The sequence below is a fragment of the Hypanus sabinus genome, chromosome 4, assembly GCF_030144855.1.
Source record: "Hypanus sabinus isolate sHypSab1 chromosome 4, sHypSab1.hap1, whole genome shotgun sequence".
Taxonomy (NCBI): domain Eukaryota; kingdom Metazoa; phylum Chordata; class Chondrichthyes; order Myliobatiformes; family Dasyatidae; genus Hypanus; species Hypanus sabinus.
In genome coordinates, this window is record NC_082709.1 from 49,461,779 (window position 1) to 49,481,482 (window position 19,704).

Below are 19,704 nucleotides of genomic sequence, written 5' to 3' on the forward strand. Positions count from 1 at the left end.
CACCTTTGTGAGGCATCGCCCTTTGAAGGTGTCATGGATGCTGGGGAATCTACTGTCTATAATGGAGCTGGCTGAGTTTACAACTTTCTACGGCTTTTTCTGATCCTGTGCAGTGGCCTCTCCATACTACACTGTGATGCAACCAGTTAGAAATCTCTCTATGAAGATTAGTTAGAAACACAGTGCAGTTAGAAAACTTGAAGTGCAGTTAGAAATCTGTAGAAATTTGCAAGTGTCTTTAGTCGCATACCAGTTCTCCTCAAAATCCTAATGGAATATAGATGTTGTGATGCCTTTCTTGTAATTGCTTCGACATGTTGGACCCAGGATAGATCTCCAGAGATGTTGACACACAGCAAATTGAAACTGCACTCACTTTCCACTGCTGATCCTTCAATGAGGACTGGAGTGTGCTCCCTCGACTTCCCCTTCCTGAAGTCCACAATCAATTCCTTGGCCTTGCTGCGATTGAGTATAAGGTCATTGCTGCAACACCACACAATCTACTTCAATCCTTTATGCCTCCGAATCACCATTCAAAATTCTGCCTACAATAGTTGTGCCATTGGCAGATTTATAGATCCCATTTGAGATGTGCCTAGCCATACAATCGTGGGCATAGAGAGAGTAGAGCAGTGACCTAAGCAGGCATCCTTGAGATGCACCGGTGTTGACAGTCGGTAAGCTGGACATGTTATTCCCGATCTCCGCAGACTGTGGCCTCCCAGTGAGGAAGTCAAGGACCCAGATGCAGAGGGAGGTACAGAGCCCAGGTTTTGAAATTGTCTGCATCCCAGTAGATTTCATTTACATGCAACTTTTCCCACAATCTGCCCAAATCACATAGTAATTATGTAAATCAGCAAGCAGAGGAAAATAAACATTTTAAGAACACTTTACCATTCTTTTGTGATTAGTGCTAGTTCTTAACTATACTGGCAAGAATCAGACCCTTTTGTTGTGAAATATCATTTCAAATGGCCAGGTTATATGCAAATCCTTCAATAGAACAGTAATACACACTCAGTGGCCAATATATTAGGTACAGGTAGTCCCTGAGTTATAAACGTCCGACTTACGAACAACTCGTACTTATGAACCGAGGAAGGAAAACGCCGTCCGCCATTTTAATTCAGATTGTCTATTGTCTATTGTCTAAGATAGCGATGCCTTCCACCATTTTAAGTCGTTGACGTTGATACTGTGTTGAGTGTGTAACTTTGAATTTGGCTTAAATTTTTCTTAGCAAGATTCCCCCGACCACACCCCACCCCACCCCAGCCTTTTCAGGTTGCCTGGTGGTGCAGTGAGATCAGTGCCGGGCTTGAGAACGGAGGTTCCCAAGTTCGATACATTGACGGACCGCTCCCGAGTGTGCCAGGTTGATGTCGATCCAGTGACTCCCGTACCATCCGTGCCAGGTTGATGTCAAGCTTGCAACTCAACCTCGTAAAAAAAAACTGCCACTTCCAGTTTAAATTCCCATGCGGAATATTGAGGAGGATCAAATACCCAAACACAGCACAGCCGCCACTTGTTCCATTTAAACTGCCTCAGTGCGGTGGAATTTAGGACCCGGGGAATTCAGTGTGGTGGTCCTTAGGACCCAGCGGACCTCAGGAGCCTGTGGAGGTCAGGACCCATTGCCCACAGTGTTTCTATTCCATTGAAGGGAAGAGATCGCAATTGAAAATAAAGTAGAAATAATAAAGTGTTTGGAAAGAGGTGAAACATCATCGGTCATTGGCAAAGTGTTAAGGCTACAGTTGATCAATGATCGGAACAATTTTAAAGGATGAAGTGAGAATAATGGAGCATGTGAAAGGCCCTGCCCGATGAAAGCTACAATTATTACTAAGCAGCGCAGTGGTTTAATTATTGGAATACATACATTTCTTAAGTATTTTAAATGCATAGAAAGGTAAAATACATACTCTATACTAAGACAAATGTTTGACTAACTGATGCTAAATAATATCGGATGTACTTGTTCCAACTTGCGTATAAATCCGACTCGAAGACGGACTCAGGAACTGAACTCGTTCAGAACCCAGGGACGACCTGTACAACTTATACTTAAAAAAGTGGCCACTGAATGAATGTTCGTGGTCTTTTGCTGCAATAACCCATCCACTTCAAGGTTAAACATGATATACTTTCAGAGATATGCTTCTGCACATCACTGCTATAATCAGATTCAGAGTCAGATTCAGATTCAGTTTATTGTCATTTAGAAACCACAAATGCAATGCAGTTAAAAAAATGAGACAACATTCTCTGGAATGATATCACAAAAACAGACAAACATGACAAAACAGACCACACAAAAAAAAACACATAACGTTTGGTATTGAGAGGCTGCTGCGTATCAATATCACGCTACCATCTTAGCACGTTCCCTGGAAAGGAACTCCAAATCCATCAGACAAAACAAGACTACCCAGACACACCAAGTCAAGAGACCAGCACTACCACCCAACAAACCAAAAACCTACACAAAACCACATAGTTATAGTTAACACTTAGTTGCAACAGTGCAGAGAATACCATAATTGATAAAAGACTGACAAAAATCACATAATTATAACATTTAGTTACAACACTGCAGACAATACCATAATTGATAAAAGACTAACTGACAAAATCCACATAATTTAACATATAGTTCCAACAATGCAAAGCAATACCGTAATTTGATAAAGAGCAGACAATGGCATGGTAAAAAGAAAGTCTCAAAGTCCCGACAGCCCATTGTCTCACGCAGACGGTAGAAGGAAGAAAAACTCTTCCTGCCATGAACCTCCAGCGCCGCTACCTTGCTGATACAGCCCCCTGGAAGCACTCGACCACAGCCAACTCTGAGTCCGTCCGAAAACTTCGAGCCTCCGACCAGCCCTCCGACACTGAGCACCGAGCACTTCGACCCCAGCCCCAGCCGCCAAGCAACAGGCAAAGCCGAGGATTTGGGGCCTTCCTCCCGGAGATTTTCCGATCGCACTGGAGCGGTGGCAGTGAAACAGGCATTTCAAAAGTTTCACCAGATGTTCCTTCGTGCTTCACCCATTCGTCTGCCTCAAATCAGGATTGTACATGGCATCCTACTTGACAGATTACAGATATTCATTCCGAAGTGGCCGCTGCGCGCTGCTGCATCACGCCGCCATCTTAGTCATAATCAGGCCTGGTTATATGAGTTACTGTTGCCCTCCTGTCAGCTCGAACCAATGTGGATATTTTCCTCTGACCTCTCTCACCCATGTGTTTTCACCCATAGAACAGCCAGCCAGTGGCGCAATGGCCTCAGCGCCAGACTCCGGAGCGAAGGTTCCCAAGTTCGAATCCAAGTCTGGCCTCCCCCCGAGCATACTTTCCATCTGTGCCAGGTTGAGCGTCAAACTAGCCACTCGGCCTCGTAAAACAAAAAAAGTGTTGAGTCAGGAGCGTTCATATCATGACTCGGTTAATTCAAAAGGAGACCAATCCTGACACCACACATCAGACAAGAATGGCTGACTGTCTGGTGCGACACGCTAAAAAAAAACACCATAGAACTGCTGCTCACTGGAAAATTTTTTGGGTTTTTTTTGCACTATTCTCTGTAAACCATAGAGATAATTGTTTGTGAAATCTTAAGAGATCAGCAGTTTCTGAGATACTCCAACAACCCCATCTGGCACCAAAGTCAAAGTCACTTAGATCACATTTCTTTCCCATTCTGATATTTGGTCTGAACAACAACCGAACCTCTTAACCACGTCTGCAACCTTTTTATGCTTTGTTGCTACCACATGATTGGTTAGTTGGATACTTGTATTAACAACCAGATGTATAGGTGTACTTACTAGAGTGGCCTTTGAGTTTATACTCACATTATAGGACTTGTCTGTTGCAGCAACAATAGTCATGGCTTTTACATCGTCCACAGAAGGAGAGTCATCAGTTTCTCCAAGATGTGAAAAGGAAGCATGGTCTTTGATGAAAATGCTGATGGCTCTGAGCATGAAGGAGGCAAACAGGTGCATGTGGATGTAATTCCTGGTGCAATGGAGTCTTCTAGTAAGGTAAAAGACAGTAATTAATATGAGCTACTTTATAATCAGCGTACTTCAGCTTGAATAACTAAACTATTGCATGGATGTACGTCCACAATACTTTACAAGGTTATTTTTCAACCGAGGTCATTTTCCAGCAGGCTCCAGGAATCACGAGTACTTCATTAGTGTGCATCATTAGAGTGCAAATATGAATTTCTATTGATCTATATGAGGGATGGCCAACTACTCGCACATGTTCCAAAAGTGGCGCATTGGATGATTAGAAGTGGTGCATTGCACCTCAGTGATAATAAAAAAGTAAGCTTGCTCATGCAAAAAGTATAACCAAAAATCAATTTGTAGAAAAAAAACCTACAACAGGAATTCAAGTAGCTTAGAGCTAGAAATGGGTTTTACTGAGAAGAAATCTAAAACTTAGCAATTATTTTTAGTGATTTTATTATTTTCTGCACATCTTTTGGTGAATGTTATCTTCTTTCACATTAATCTATTTTCAATTTTAAAAATGTTCACTGAGTCAAACTAGGAAAGTAGGACTTTTATTCTGCAGTCATTTCATAACTGTTCAATACATGTTTGATCAACCAACACACACAGAATGCTGGTGGAACACAGCAGGCCAGGCAGTGTCAGGACAAAGGGTCTCGGCCCGAAACGTCGACAGTGCTTCTCCCTATAGATGCTGCCTGGCCTGCTGTGTTCCACCAGCATTTTCTGTGTGTTGGTTGAATTTCCAGCATCTACAGATTTCCTGGTGTTTGCTCTTTAAATACATGTTTGATATTTGTTTGGTCCTGAGGCGCCAGGCGTTTGCACCAGTGGTGCAGCACAGGTTTTTGCCAGTCAGTTTACAATTGACACTCATGCAGTATGGAGTTGTGCTTTGTTCGTCCTTTGTGAACATCTGCAGTTTTGTACTTTTTCGAAAATTAAGCCTTGTTTTTACATTCAGTTACCCATCACAGTGCAAAAGAAAATGAGCAAAAGAAAAGCAGAAAGTGATAGTAAGCGTGAATTCAATGAACAGTGGGAAAATGAGTTCTTATTTATAGCGGGTCTGTCAGGAAAACCATTGTGCATTGTTTGTGAAAACACTTTATCACATAATAGAAGACATGAGCTTAACAGACACTATAAAACACAACATCAGACTGAAATAGAAGGAAAGCTGAAGCTAGTGCTTGGGTCTGAGTTATGGAAAGAATATGTGATTAAGAAAAAGGAAGAAATCAAAAGAAGACAAAATATATTTGTTATAAGTCTCATTAAGGTAAGTAATGTTTATCTTGTTTTATATTAAATCAATATATCATGTAAAATGCTAAATATGACTATATTAACATTTTTACAAGAATTGAATGGGGGTACAAGAGTTGTATGGTGCATCTGAACTCACGTGTGAAAAAATTGACGCATGGAATGTAAAAGTTTGGCCACTCCTGATTTATACCAATTGCGTGCCAATATTCTGAAGAAGTGCATGTTTCACAATTTAATAGTTGCACATACAACAACTAAAATAGCCATGAAACTTGTTGGTGTTGTTGTGGCATCAGTTGTCAAATTTTGAAACACATCCATTTGTTCTTTCAGAAATGTGTGTTTCAGTATGAATCCAAGTCAGGAGCCGGTGCTGCAGGGGTTGGACACATGAACCAGGAGCAGGAGTAGGCTACTCAGCTTCTTAAACCTGGGGAGCCTTCCGGTGGCTGTAATGGAGTGGGTTGCACTAGCTACGTGCTCCGAAATTATTTGCTTACTTTGCTGTTTAAACCTATCTCGGTGAGAGCACCATAAGTAGAAAGCTGTCAAAAAAAAAAGAGACTACTTTAGAGACTTTGACTGAAATGATTCAACAAATGTCAGAGAAACTGGAAAAACTGGACAAACTGGATGACTTGGAATCCAAGTTTGATTTGCTACAGAATTCCTTCGACCTGCTTAAATCTGAACTGAAAACGCTTAATTGGAAACTTGGAAGTATACAGCAGACTGTGAATGACCACGAAATTCGCACTAAGCTACACGAAGAATCTCTGCTGGTGTTGCAGAAGGCTATCAAAGGTTTCAAGAAAATTTCTAAGGAACAACTTAAAAAATACGATGCGTTACTGAAGAAACTTACAGATTTGGAGACCAGGAACCGAAGGTGCAATATCAGAATTCTTGGGCTTCCTGAAAAACTGGAGGGTAATCAACCTATCGATTTTTGTGCTCAAATGCTGAAAGATTTATTCCCTGATATATTATCAGAACTACCAAAATTTGAGCGCGTTCACCGAGTTACCCCACCTAATTGGGATTCTGCCAAACCTCGCTCTTATGACTATCAGATTAAAGAACAGATCCATCGTGAATCAAGGAAGAAACGCATATTACAATTTTGTGATCAACAGTTCAAGATTATCCACCAAAAGTTTTAAGAGCTAGACAGGCTTTTAAAGAGGTCATGTCTGATCTTTTTAAGCTTGACTGTCACCTTTCTCTCAGAGATCCGTGTAAACTCAAGGTTACTACTTCTGATAATAAGGTTTCTTGGTTTATGAAGCCTGAAGAAGCTAAGAAACGTTTACAAAGTCTCCATCCTTAAATTCAACTTTGAGTTGGTTTTTGTTAAATGTTTTAATTTCAGGTGTTCAATCAAGTAATTGGCGTTTTGTTGATAATAAGGTTTCTTGGTTCTACGAAGTCTTAATCACTTGTTTGACTAAGTAACTGGCGCCTTGTTATCTTTCAAACTATGCAAAACATGCAGGCAGACTGCATCCATTTTCTCTTTTGCTGTTTTTCGCAGCTCTTTTTAAACAACACGTTATATTCTCTTGTTATATTATGTAGGAAGCTATCTAAACCACTTCCCTTTTTAATTATCTTCTATTTGTTTCTTTGCTCTTTTTTTGCACCCGCAAGTATATGTTGTTTTACTTATTGATTTTCCTTATCTGTCTTTCCTTTTTTACTGAGACTAATACTTATACTTTACCATGGTTTTTTTTATCGTAATTAGCAAACTTACTTACTTTGATATTTTTTGTATATATATATTTACAATCATTTATTCAGCACAGCTATGCATATATATTTTCTGGAGCCACTGGAGTTTTGGGTTGGGAACGTTAGAATTAGTCTTCAGCCTTCCTTGGCTGATTTCTCTCTTTGGGGGGAGGGAGGGGGGAAATGGGTTCTTCTATAAAGCTGATTGGATGTTTTTACTGTTTTACTTATTCACTATCTACATGTCTGTGATTACCTTTTATACATTACTAAAGGATACTTGATGGATTCTTTTATTAATATACTCAGTTTTAATGTGAAAGGTCTAAATAACCCTATTAAACGAAATAAGATTTTCTCTTATATCCGGAAACTTAAAACTCATATAATCTTTCTCCAAGAAACCTATATTCGTAAAGATGATATTTCACGTTCTTTCAAAGGATGGAAGGGTATAAATTTTCATTCACCCTCTCAATCTAGATCGAGAGGCGTCTGTTTGATCAGAATTTATCCTTTATTCAACATAATGTAATTTCTGATACAAATGGGCGCTTTGTTATTGTTTCGGGTAGTCTTGGGAATAAACTAATCATATTTGCAAATGTATACGCTCCAAATACAGATGACTCCTTGTTCTTTGAACGTCTTTTCTCTTTTCTGCCTGATTTGAATCGGTATTCCTTAGTGATGGGTGGAGATTTTAATTTTTGGCTTGACCCTATATTAGACCGCTCTTCAAGTAAAACCCCTGTCACTAATAAATCAGTCTTACTTTTTAAATCTTTTTTATCTCAAAGTGATATTCTTGACGTGTGGCGTTTTTTACACCCCCAAGAAAAGGAATATTCATATTTCTCTCAGGTTCATCATATGTACTCTCGGATTGATTTTTTTTATATAGAGAGAAACTTGCTTCCACTGGTACAATCCTGTGATTATAAGGAGATTGCTTTGTCTGATCATGCACCTGTGCTTCTGGCTTTAAGATTACCTGTTTACTCTGTACCAAATAGAAGTTGGCGTTTTAACTTATCATTGTTATCTGATAAAAATTTTCTAAAGTTTTTGGAAAACCATATTACTTTTTTCTTTAAAGAAAATTTTAAAGGAGATACTGCTGGTAATATAGACTGTGATATTTTTAAAGCATATATTCATGGAGAAATTATCTCTTACTCTACCTATATAAAGAAAAAAGCTGACAAAGAAAGGACTGACCTAGCAGCGATATTAAAAGATCTTGATCGAAAGTATGCCCTATCTCTAGATCCAAATATATATAATAAGCATATTGAAATCCAATCCAAGTATAATCTACTGCTGACACCCAATTGAACGACAACTGTTGAGCGATAAAACTCAATTTTACATTCACAGGGATAGAACTGGTAGTTTATTAGCCAATCACTTAAAATCTTTTACAGTTAATCGTCAAATCACAGAAATTTTTAAAGATAATGGAACTAAGACATCCAACCATTCTGAAATTAACGATGTATTTAAAGACTTTTACCTTAAGTTGTATCAGTCTGACTCTTCTTCAGATGAACCTATATGAATGCTTTTTTCAGAAGTATCAACATTCCTACATTGTCTGCTGATAGTCTAACACAGTTAGATCAGCCTAGTTCCAATGAAGAAGTGGCTGAGGCTATACGTGCTTTACATTCTGGTAAGACCCCAGGACTTGATGGCTTTCCTGGGGAGTTTTATAAAACTTTCACTAAGTTACTTACACCTTATTTATCCTCCATTTAATCAGAGTCCTTTAAATCAGGTAAACTCCCTCAATCTTTTTATGAAGCTTTTATTTCTCTTATTCTTAAAAACAAATTAAAATCCAGCTGAATGTTCTTCATACAGATCGATTTCTTTATTAAATGTTGATACAAAAATTTTAGCCAAAATCTTAGCTCGAAGACTTGAAAATATTCTACCATCTATTATATCACATGACCAGACAGGATTTATTAAAAATCGTTACTCACATTTTAATATACGTCGGTTATTGAATGTGATATATTCACCATCCAAAAACATATCAGAGTGTGTATTATCCTTAGATGCAGAAAAAGCCTTTGATAGGATTGAGTGGAATTATCTTTTTAAGACCTTAGAAAAGTTTAATTTTGGGCCTAATTTTATTCGTTGGGTTAAATTAATCTACTTGTCTCCTACCGTACAGGTTATTACTAACTACCAAATTTCTAAGCCCTTTAAATTACAGCGGGGAACTAGACAAGGATGTCCTCTTAGCCTTTTACTTTTTGCTTTAGCTATAGAACCCTTAGCAATAGCTCTTTGAGAATCTAAGGACATTTCTGGTATACTAAGGGAAGGTATGTCTCATAAAATTTCATTATACGCTGATGATATTTTACTTTTTATCTCTAACACTGAGACTTCTTTACCTTTGGTTCTTTCTTTAATCTCCCAGTTTAGTTCTTTTTCAGGATATAAGCTGAACCTACATAAAAGTGAGCTATTTCTTTAAATGACCTAATGTCATCAAATGCCAAATTTCCGTTCAAAGTTGTTACAAGTCAATTTACATATTTAGGTGTAACAATTGCTAAAAACTTCAAGAATTTATTCAAAGAAAACTTAAACCCCTTATTGAATTATGTGAAAAAGACGCTTTCTAAATGGTCCCCTCTTTCTTTATCTCTAATTGGCCAAATTAATTAAATTAAAATGAAGATTCTTTCTAAATATTTATATCTTTTTCAGGCCTTACCTATTTTTATTCCTAAGACGTACTTTGATTCTTTAGATTCAATTTTAACCTCTTATATTTGGAATAATAAACAAGCTCGTTTAAGTAAAGTTTACTTACAAAGAAATAAAGAGATGGGTGGACTAGCCCTACCCAATTTTAGGTTTTACTATTGGGCTGCCAATATAAGGAATATTACTTTCTGGTGCTATTATATTTATCGTAAAGATTGCCCATCATGGGTCTCCTTAGAAGTTAATTCTGTAAAAAATACCTCTATTGTCTCTCTTCTTGGATCATACTCTTCTTTTTCAGCAAACAAAACAACAGATAACATAATTGTCAAGCAAACTTTAAGGATCTGGTCTCAATTTAGAAAATTTTTTGCTTTAGTGAATTTTTCATTATCATCTCCCATTCTCCTTAATTATTTTTTTTATCCCTTCCATGACTGATAAAGTCTTTAAAGATTGGGATGAATTAGGAATTAAGTGTTTTTGGGACCTGTTTATCTCAGGATCTCTTGCTTCATTTGACCAATTGTCAAATAAATTTGCACTCCCAAAATCACATTTTTACAGATACCTTCAAATTAGAGATTTTCTACATTTCCAATTAGCTACTTTTCCTATAGGTCCTGATAAAAATTTACTGGACGATCTTTTAAATTTAAAACATTTTGTTAATGGTTCTATTACTGGTATCTATAACTTGTTGATTGATTCTAGACTTTTTAGATAAAATAAAAAAAGCTTGGGAGGATGACCTAAATTGTCAGATTTCTGATGATAGATGGAATAAAATTCTGAAAGGGGTTAATAAATCATCTTTCTGTGCTCGTCATTCTCTTCTATAATTTAAAGTGGTTCATAGAGCTTACATTTCTAAACAGAATCTCTCCAGTTTTTACCCGAATGTTTCTCCATTTTGTAATAAATGCAACTCTGCTGATGCCTCTTTAATTCATATGTTTTGGTTTTGCCCTACAATTGAAAAGTTTTGACAGGAAGTATTTCATACCTTCTCTCAACTTTTTAGGGTCCAATTTGGCCCAAATCCCCTTACTGCCTTGTTTGTTATTATTGCAAATGAAGATATAACTTTAAATACTCCTAACCTACAGGTTTTAGTTTTTACCTCTCTTTTAGCAAGAAGAGCAATCTTGCTTAAATGGAAGGAGTCTACCATGGCTATGTGATATTATGTCGTATTTAAATTTAGAAAAGATCCGCTGCTCAGTCTTAAATTCGAAACAATCTTTTTATGATATTTGGGGACCTTTCCTAAATTACTTTTCCAATTTATAAAGTTTAACAGTGCACAGACTTTTATGTATATTTTTATCTTCTTTTCTTAAGTGAATATGTTTTTTTTCTAATTATCCATTGCCATCCATCAGCTTTTTTCTTTGGTAGTTGGTAGGGGGTTGACTTTTTTTATATATATTAAAAATTTCTTTTATGATGTATGACCTATCTTTAAATTTTTGATTACAGAGTGGTATACCTTTATGAGTTACGCTATAACATTTTAATCAATTTTATTACAATATATTAATGTACACAAGTTATGTTGAGATGTATCAATTTGTTGCACTCTGTAAATCTTATTTTTCTTCTGAAATAAAAATATTGTAAAAAGAAAAAAGCTTCTTAAACCTGTTCTGACATTTAATAAGATCAAAGTGATCTGAGTTCCCAATTTTGCAATCCTTCCCACAGTAACTTAACAATCCTGATTATCTATCAAAACCTTAAAATATTCAAAGGTACTGCTTTCACTTCCCTTTGAAGAAGAAAGTGCCACAGACTCACAGACTTCTGGGAAGAAAAAAAAGTCACATAATCTCTGAACTAAATAAGCCACTACTTATTTTTTAAATAATGCCCTCTAGTTATAAGTTCTCCCTGAACCGAAAACATTCTTGCCACATTCACTTTGACAAGACTGTCATGTATCAACCACGTTACCACTCACAGTGTGTTACTCAGCCTGTCCAGCCTTTGTCCTCAGCTGTTAGTCTGGTAAACCTTCCCAGACTGCTTTCGATAAAAGAACATCTTTTTTTTGAATAGGTAGACCAATATTTTTCAAAATTACAACCAATGCATTGTATAAGTGAGACATAACCCTACCACTTAACTTGCTGTTCTTGTGAATCATACACTAGAACACAGATCCATCTGTATTTCAGAGCACTTTATTTCTCTTAACATTTAGCTAATGTCATTCATTTCTATCTTTTATGCCAAAAAAAAATTCAAAACACATCCAGCAGTTCTTTCAGAAATACGTGTTTCAGAATGAGTACTGTGTTTGATAAGGTCAAGAGCTGCTGCTGCAACGTAGCAGCGCGGGTTGGACACAAGAGCCAGGAGCAGGAGCAGGAGCAGGCCACTCAGCCTCTTAAGCTTGTTCGGACATTTAAGAAGATCAAAATGACCTAATTGAGATCCCAGCTTTGCAATGCTTCCCATGGTAACTTCTACACACATTATACTTCATCTAGTTGTATGTAGTTTCTACTCCTCTTCCCACTGCCATATTGACCTGTCTGCCTTTGACTTTCTCCACTGCTGCTGTGAGACCAAATGCAAACTAGAAAAACAGCACCTCATATTCCACTTGGGTAGTCTTCAGACCAATGACACAAGCACTGAATTTTCCAATTTCAAATAACTTCATCCCATGTAACACCATTCTCCCCTCCCCTTCACCTTTTTCTTCTCTCTTCCATATGCTGACCATCTATTCTTTACACGCACAGTCCTGATTCAGGGTCTTGTCCTGGGCATTCATCACCTCCTCTGCCTCCACAGATTTTCCCTGATTCACTAAGTTCCTCCAGTAGGTTGCTTTTTGCTCTAGTTGCTGCAGTCCCTTGTGTGTCTTTATACTCCATCCCATTTACTCAAACAACTTGCATCTCTTGGTGCCCTCCTCATGGCTTTGTTTCCTACCTATCATTGTATTCGTAGTAAATTTAGTAACCATTCCTTCATCCAAGTTATACAAAATATTTTAAAACCTCAGCTCAACCCCCCACTCTATCCTCTCAAACATCACCAAACACAATTGTGCCTGTGTTACCAAATACCGGAGTTCTGGAATTCTCTTTCTAGGGTCTGCCTCTCCAATTCTGTCTGCTCTTTAAGACCAAAATCTTTAATTAAAGTTTGTGTTGACTGTTCTAGTATCATGTTACATATCCCCTTTAAAGAGCTTTCTCCATCCTTCATCACATCCCTTTGTTTTGAAGTTCTTTCCTCCTTTCTAAAATATTTAGTGACGGTCAACATGGCTTTGTATGGAGCAGGTCATACCTTACAAACTTGATTGAGTTTTTTGCTAAGGTGACAAAGCAACTTGATCAGAGTTAAGGCAATAGACGTTACTTACATCAACATCTAATGTGTTTGATAAGGCTAATTCAGAAGATGAAGACGTGTGGAATCCAATGTGAGCTGCAAGTCTGGATTCAGAAATGGCTGGCCCATAGAAGACAGATAAAAGCAGTGAAAGGTCATTGGTCAGAACCAATAGTGTTCTGCAGGGATCAGGTGCTAGGACCTCTGTTGTTTGTGAAATATATCCATGTATTGGAAGAAAGTGTAGACAGGTAGATTAACATGTTTGTAGATGACACTAAGATAGCTGGAGTTGCGGACTTTGTCAAATGTCTTGCTGAAGTCCATGTAGTACCATTCACTGCCTTGCCTTCATCAACTTTCCTCGTACCTTCCTCAAAAAACTTTACAAGTTAGACATGACCTACCACACACAAAGCCACACTAACTATCCCTTATCAGACTATGTCTTCCAAATACTCACATATCTGGTCCCAAAGAATACCTTCAGATAACCTTTTCACTACTGATGTCAGGCATACAATTTCCTGGTTTATTCTTAGAGCCCTTTTTTTTAAAAGAGTGGGACAACGTTAACCATCCTTCAATCTTCCAGTACCTCACCTGTCGCTAAGCATGATTTTAATATCTCTGCTATGGCTCAGCAATTTCTGCACTTACCTCCTACAGGGGCCAAGGGAGTACCTTGTCAAACCCTGGGGATTTATCCACCCTAATTTGCTTCAAGAAAGCACACATCTCATCCTCGGTATAGTGTCCATGACTTCACTGTTGCTTTACCTCACTTCTATAGACTCTAATCCATTTCCCAGGTAAATATAGATACAAAAAAAATTGAGACCTCCCCATTTCTTCTAGCTCCACACATAGATTATCCTTCTGATCTTCTATAGGACCAATTTTGTCCCTTACAATCCTTTGGCTCTTAACATACCTGCAGAATCCATTAGGATTCTCCTTCACCTTGTCCACTAGGGCAACCTCATGCCTTCTCTTAGCTCTCCTGATTTCTTTCTTAAATGTTCTCTTGCATTTCTTACACTCAAGTACCTCATTTGTTCCTGCCTGCCTATATCTGCTGCGCACTTCCTTCTTTTCTCCCTCTTAAACAGGGCCCCAATATTTCTTGAAAACCAAGGGTTCCCTAAATCCGTTATCTTTACCTTTTTATTCTGACACGCACATACAAGTTTTGTACTCTGAAAATTGTACTCTTGAAGGCTTCCCACTTACCACATACTCCTTTGCCAGAAAACAACCTGTCCCATTCACAGTTGCCAGATCCATTCTGATAGCATCAAAATGGTTTTACACCGATTTACGATTCTCAACCCAAGGACCAGACCTATCCTTTTCCATAATTACCTTGAAACTAATGGCATTGTGATCAGGAGATGTAAAGTGTTCCCCTACACCAACTTTTGTCACCAGCCCTGTATCTTTCCCTAATAGGAGATCAAGTATTGCACTCTCTCATTGGGAATTCTATGTATTGATTAAGAAAACTTCCCTGAACACATTTAACAAATTCTATCTCATCTAGTTCTTTTATGGTATGAGAGTCCCAGTCAATATGCCAGAAGTTAAAATCACTTACTATAACAACGTCATGTTTCTCACAACAGTCTATGATCTCTCTACAAATTTGTTCCTCTAAACCTCAAACTGTTGGTTGATCTATAATATAACCCCAGTAACGTGGTCACACCTTTCTTATTCTTCAGTTCCACCCATAATGCCTCAGTGGACCAGTTTTCCAGTCTGTCCTGACTAGTAACATCCCCCCTCTCCCTTTAATCCATCCCATTCCATTGCATCTAAAACAACGGAACCCTGGAATATTGAGCTGCTAGTCCTGCCTCTCCTGCAACCAAGTCTCACTAATGGCTATAATATCATAATTCCACGTATTGATCCATGCCCTCAGCTCATCTGTCTTTCCTACAATACTTCTTGCTTTGAAATGTTTAGTATAAATTGGCATCAAGATCCACAGAACAGAAGGTGGCATGGTAGCATAATGGTTAGCACAACACTTTACAGTACAAGTGACCTGGGTTCATTTCCTTCTGTTGCCTATATGGAGTCTGTACGTTCTCCCCGTGAATGTGTGGGTTTCCTCTGGGCTCCAGTTTCCTCCCTCAGTCTGGTTGGTAGGTTAATTGCTTTTTGTAAATTGTCTCATGATTAGGCTTGGATTAAATAGGGGAACTGCTGAGCAATGCAGCTCAAAGGTTCCAGAAGGGCCTACTTTGTGCTGCATCTCAATAAATAAACAAACAAACAAACAAATATCATGGGCCTTGCAGGGGAAACCTTTCACACTTAAAAAGATAGGTTGAGCAGCATTTGTGAGGGAAATGGAGCTGTTGAGGTTTCACATCACTTTGTTTCTTTGAACCTATAAACAGTCCTTCCTTCCTATCATACACATTTATTTACAATTAATTTTAAATCCTAGCAATTATGGAGTACTTAGTCTATTTAATGACAATGGCTTTAACCTATTGTTTTAGTGTTATCGTTTGATCATTGAAAGGAATGGTGGTGAATCACAGCTGTTCCTTTCTTCTTTTTCAATCTTTCTATTGATCTTTTAAAAAAGTGTGTATACAAACAGGAGGGGAATATCTCTGGTATTTATGTCAAAAGCAATACGTACAGAAGGTAAAATAAACAATACCAGAATCACATATAAAAGAAATGAGAAAAAGAAACACTATTCTAAACAGAAAAAAAGGACGGCAGTCCATCCTGAGAGAAAAACCAGGAGAGAGAGAGACTCTGATCAAATCCAAGATTCTGAAAAAATAGCTGGAAGAGAATCAGTACAAAAATCAGATCATATGAAAATATTGAATAAAAAGTCGCCAGATTTCTTAAAATTTAAAGGATGTATCCAATGTCTGACTTTTTATTTTCTCTAGACTTAAACAGGACATTTTATTGGAAAGCCAATAAAAGGCAGTAGGAGGGTTAGGGTCCTTCCATTTAAGTAAAATGGCTTTCCTAGCCAATAAGGTTACAGCCAATACAGCTGTTCCTGTAATTTATAGATAGCTGACATGGTTCACAATCCTTAGAGTGTCCTTATTTTTTTTATCATTGTTGCCCTAATCTAATTCTCAGTTCCTTCATACTGGGTCAATATTGAAGTGATATAAACAAGGTGAAGTTAATTTAACTTGCAAGATCAAGATCTTAATAATGTGCAAAGTCGTTGACGGGCTTGGTGAAGTGTACTCCTGATCAAATATATCTTAATAATTCTCTGATCTGTAAATGTTTTATTTATAGAGTTTTTACTATAACACTGCTGATTCTTTAACTTGTGTGTTGCATTTACAAATTTACTTAGCACACCAGTCTGAAATGTGCACAATACATTTCAGCAAGCCTCTTCAAATGAAAGAAAATCTGTTTAATAAAGCATTTCTAGGAACATGACCCTTTAGTAAATTAAGGAACTGTTGTATATGGTAAGAGTTTATACAAAGAGTGAGATCTGTCCCTTACCAAGAATAATTATATTCTAATGTTTCTTCAAATACAATACTTGATTCTGCATTATACAGTACTTGCATTGCTCCAGAACATAATCTGTCTTTCTGCTACAGTTGTGACTTGGCTAAAAGCCAGGATTATACATTGGTATAGGGATGCTTCTAATATCTGCTAAATTACAGCAATCCAGTGGGAGAAATTACGAAAAACTTTGGGACCGGCAGACATATAAAATAATATAAATAATGTAATCCAAGAAGGATTGATGAGAGGCTATTTGAAAACATATCAGATATTTAACGGCAATTCTAGTGACTCAGTTAATTTACTAGAGCATTGGGAAAGTCAAGAAAAATCTACTGAAAGTGTTTGATTTGTTGCTCTCCCATAATTAGCTTCAGCAGGCTGAGCTCGCCAGGGATAAGCTATGCAAATGCTTGTTGTTATTTGGTGACGCATTTGACAGAAGTATTTGTACATAGATGAAGTCAGAAAGGATTCAAGCATTACTGTTGGTGCACAATAATGACTGATAAAATGCTACCCAGAAAAACGGGCATTTAATTTTGAAGAATTTAGTAATATAGTTTTTCAACGATTCTATTGCATTTGTTCTACTGTGAATGCCTGCAAGAAAATGAATCTCAGGGTGACATATATATATACACTTCGATACATTTTATTTGAACTTTGATTTAAAATCAGTCACCACTGTCAGGATGGAAGAATATTATGAAATTTAAAACTTGCAATATTACTGTTTGTATTACCATGAGGAACTTAAGCCCTGCTAACAAAGCAAATCTATTTAAAACCATCATCATTAATTATGGATTGTGCTAAAATGTACAGAATTCATTGCAAAGAATTACTTCTGAAGATGCTACTCTTTATTCCATAACAGTATGTTTAATTACCTATCAAAATAATAATTAACTACACATCACAGCATTGTTGAAATATCATGAATTTTTAGCACAGTAAGTTCTTTGTTCTAATATATAGTTTTATTCCCTTCTGGAAGGATTAATTTACTCAGATCCTTTGATGAGTGTTCTCAATGAGCTCCAGTGAACCAAGTCCACTTTACAGACAATATGATAGTCCATCGTGGAAATAGAAAATTTCATCCAGTACGAAAAGCTGTTAAAATAATCAGGGGAAGGAATGCTGAGCAAGCTTTGGAAAACGTCTGTAATTATTCTTTTAATTTGCTGTTGTGACTCAGACTGGGAAAGTGTGAATTAGACTATGATTGCACAGAGCTTGCTTCTCGCATAGCTTTTTAGTGCGATAGGGCCATTTTATTAAAAATAATAAGATAATTGGTTTACACGGCAAAGGGTGGGAAACCATTTGAGATCTCTACAACATATGCTTTCAAATTTCTGTCATTTTCTTCTTCAATGAACTAAAAACAAGATATTATCTGAGTTGCAACAAATTTTTTCCCTTTTATCATCATCCTTTTGTGGTGTCCTGAAGGTGGTTGTGATACTCTCACTACTGTTGACACTGACCCCAGCAAAGGCTCCTGGTTAACATGATTCAATGTTCTACGTAATGTTGACATTACATCTGAATTACATTCTGGAAAGTTCTTCCTCCCATGAATAGGGTATACTTTGGAACTTAGCTTTTGTAATTTATTTTTTTATTGAAATTCATCATCAAACAAACATTTACATAAGTCTTTGAACAATATGGTCAATTATCAGGATACAAGATCAACATAGATAAAACCCAATTATTTTCATATTACTATAGCCCACCAAGAGAAATTGGAAGTCGATACCCCTCGGAATGGCACACAGAGTCTTCCAAATATTTGGGCATCATTATGCCAAAAGATTCGGCAAAATTATCAGAATGTAATTATCAGCCTTTATATAAAAAAATTAAGGAAGATGTGGCTAGATGGAACCTGATTCCTTTTTTCAGTCTCAGTTCAAGGATTGAGTCTATTAAAATGAATATACTGCCCAGACTGTTATATCTCTTTCAGACCCTACCAATAGCGATTATTCAAAATCAATTCAATGAATGGAACAAGATGCTATCAAGGTATATTTGGCAGGGTAAAAGGCCTAGAGTTTGTCTCAAGACTTCGCAATTAGCAAAGAAAAAGGGGGGGTAGGGCCTACCTCCTCTTCGAGATTATTATTTTGCAGCACAGTTGAGAGCTGTGATATGTTGGTGCAACCCATCATATGATGCTCAATGGAAAAACATTGAGGAGCGGGTACTTCCCATCCCCATACAAGCAATTTTGGCTGATAACAACCTGCAAAGGTACATAAATACTATTGATAACCCATGGGTGAAATTGACTTAAAATATGGAAAACTACTATAAAAGAATATAATGAGGGAGATAAATGGTGTGCATATGACTCAGATTTTACACCAAATAAATTGGATGCTAGATTTAAGGACTGGATAGCTAAAGGAATAACAGTTCTTTGCAACATAATGAAAGAAGGAACACTGTTCAGTTGTGAAATGCTTAAAGAGGAACACTTATTAGGAACTAAGTTTTTGAATAACAGAGTATCACAAGCACCTTTAAGACACAACTCCACATCCCCATCCATTTGTTGTTTTATGGTAAATTTATCCGGGAAACTAGTTAATAATGATAATTGTTTACATCATGTAATTCATGACACATTTGAGCAGTTTATCCTCCCTACTTTAATGCCAGAATCCTCTCAGAGAGACTTGCAGAAAATACACAGGAAGAAGTGTTCAGAAATGACAAAGACTAAATCAGGTCAAAAATTTGTTGCCACTCAGATAAAACCTTGCTTTTAGTTTATTGCAGGAGAAAATGGGGAAAGTTTGAAAGCATATTCTGTAGAGATCTCAAATGATTTTCCATCCTTTGCCATGTAAGCCAAATATATTATTACTTTTAATATTGTTATCCTATCACAATATTTATGCCAAATATAGATGTTTTTCATCCTACTCATGCTCAATGGTGATGCGACATTATGTCATGTTTATATTTAGAGAAGATTCGGTGTTCAATTTCTGAATCTCATCAAGACTTTCAAACATCG

At 37.1% G+C, this 19,704-nt stretch overlaps 1 protein-coding gene across 1 annotated transcript in view; it reads right to left on the minus strand.

Moving 5' to 3' along the window:
- LOC132392745 (parathyroid hormone 2 receptor-like) overlaps nt 1–19,704 on the minus strand; it is a 144,330-nt gene that overhangs the window by 73,370 nt on the left and 51,256 nt on the right. Inside the window, exon 6 of the mRNA XM_059967049.1 lies at nt 3,870–4,053. Within this exon, the coding sequence (XP_059823032.1) occupies nt 3,870–4,053 (184 nt within the window). The remainder of the gene's footprint in view (nt 1–3,869; nt 4,054–19,704) is intronic.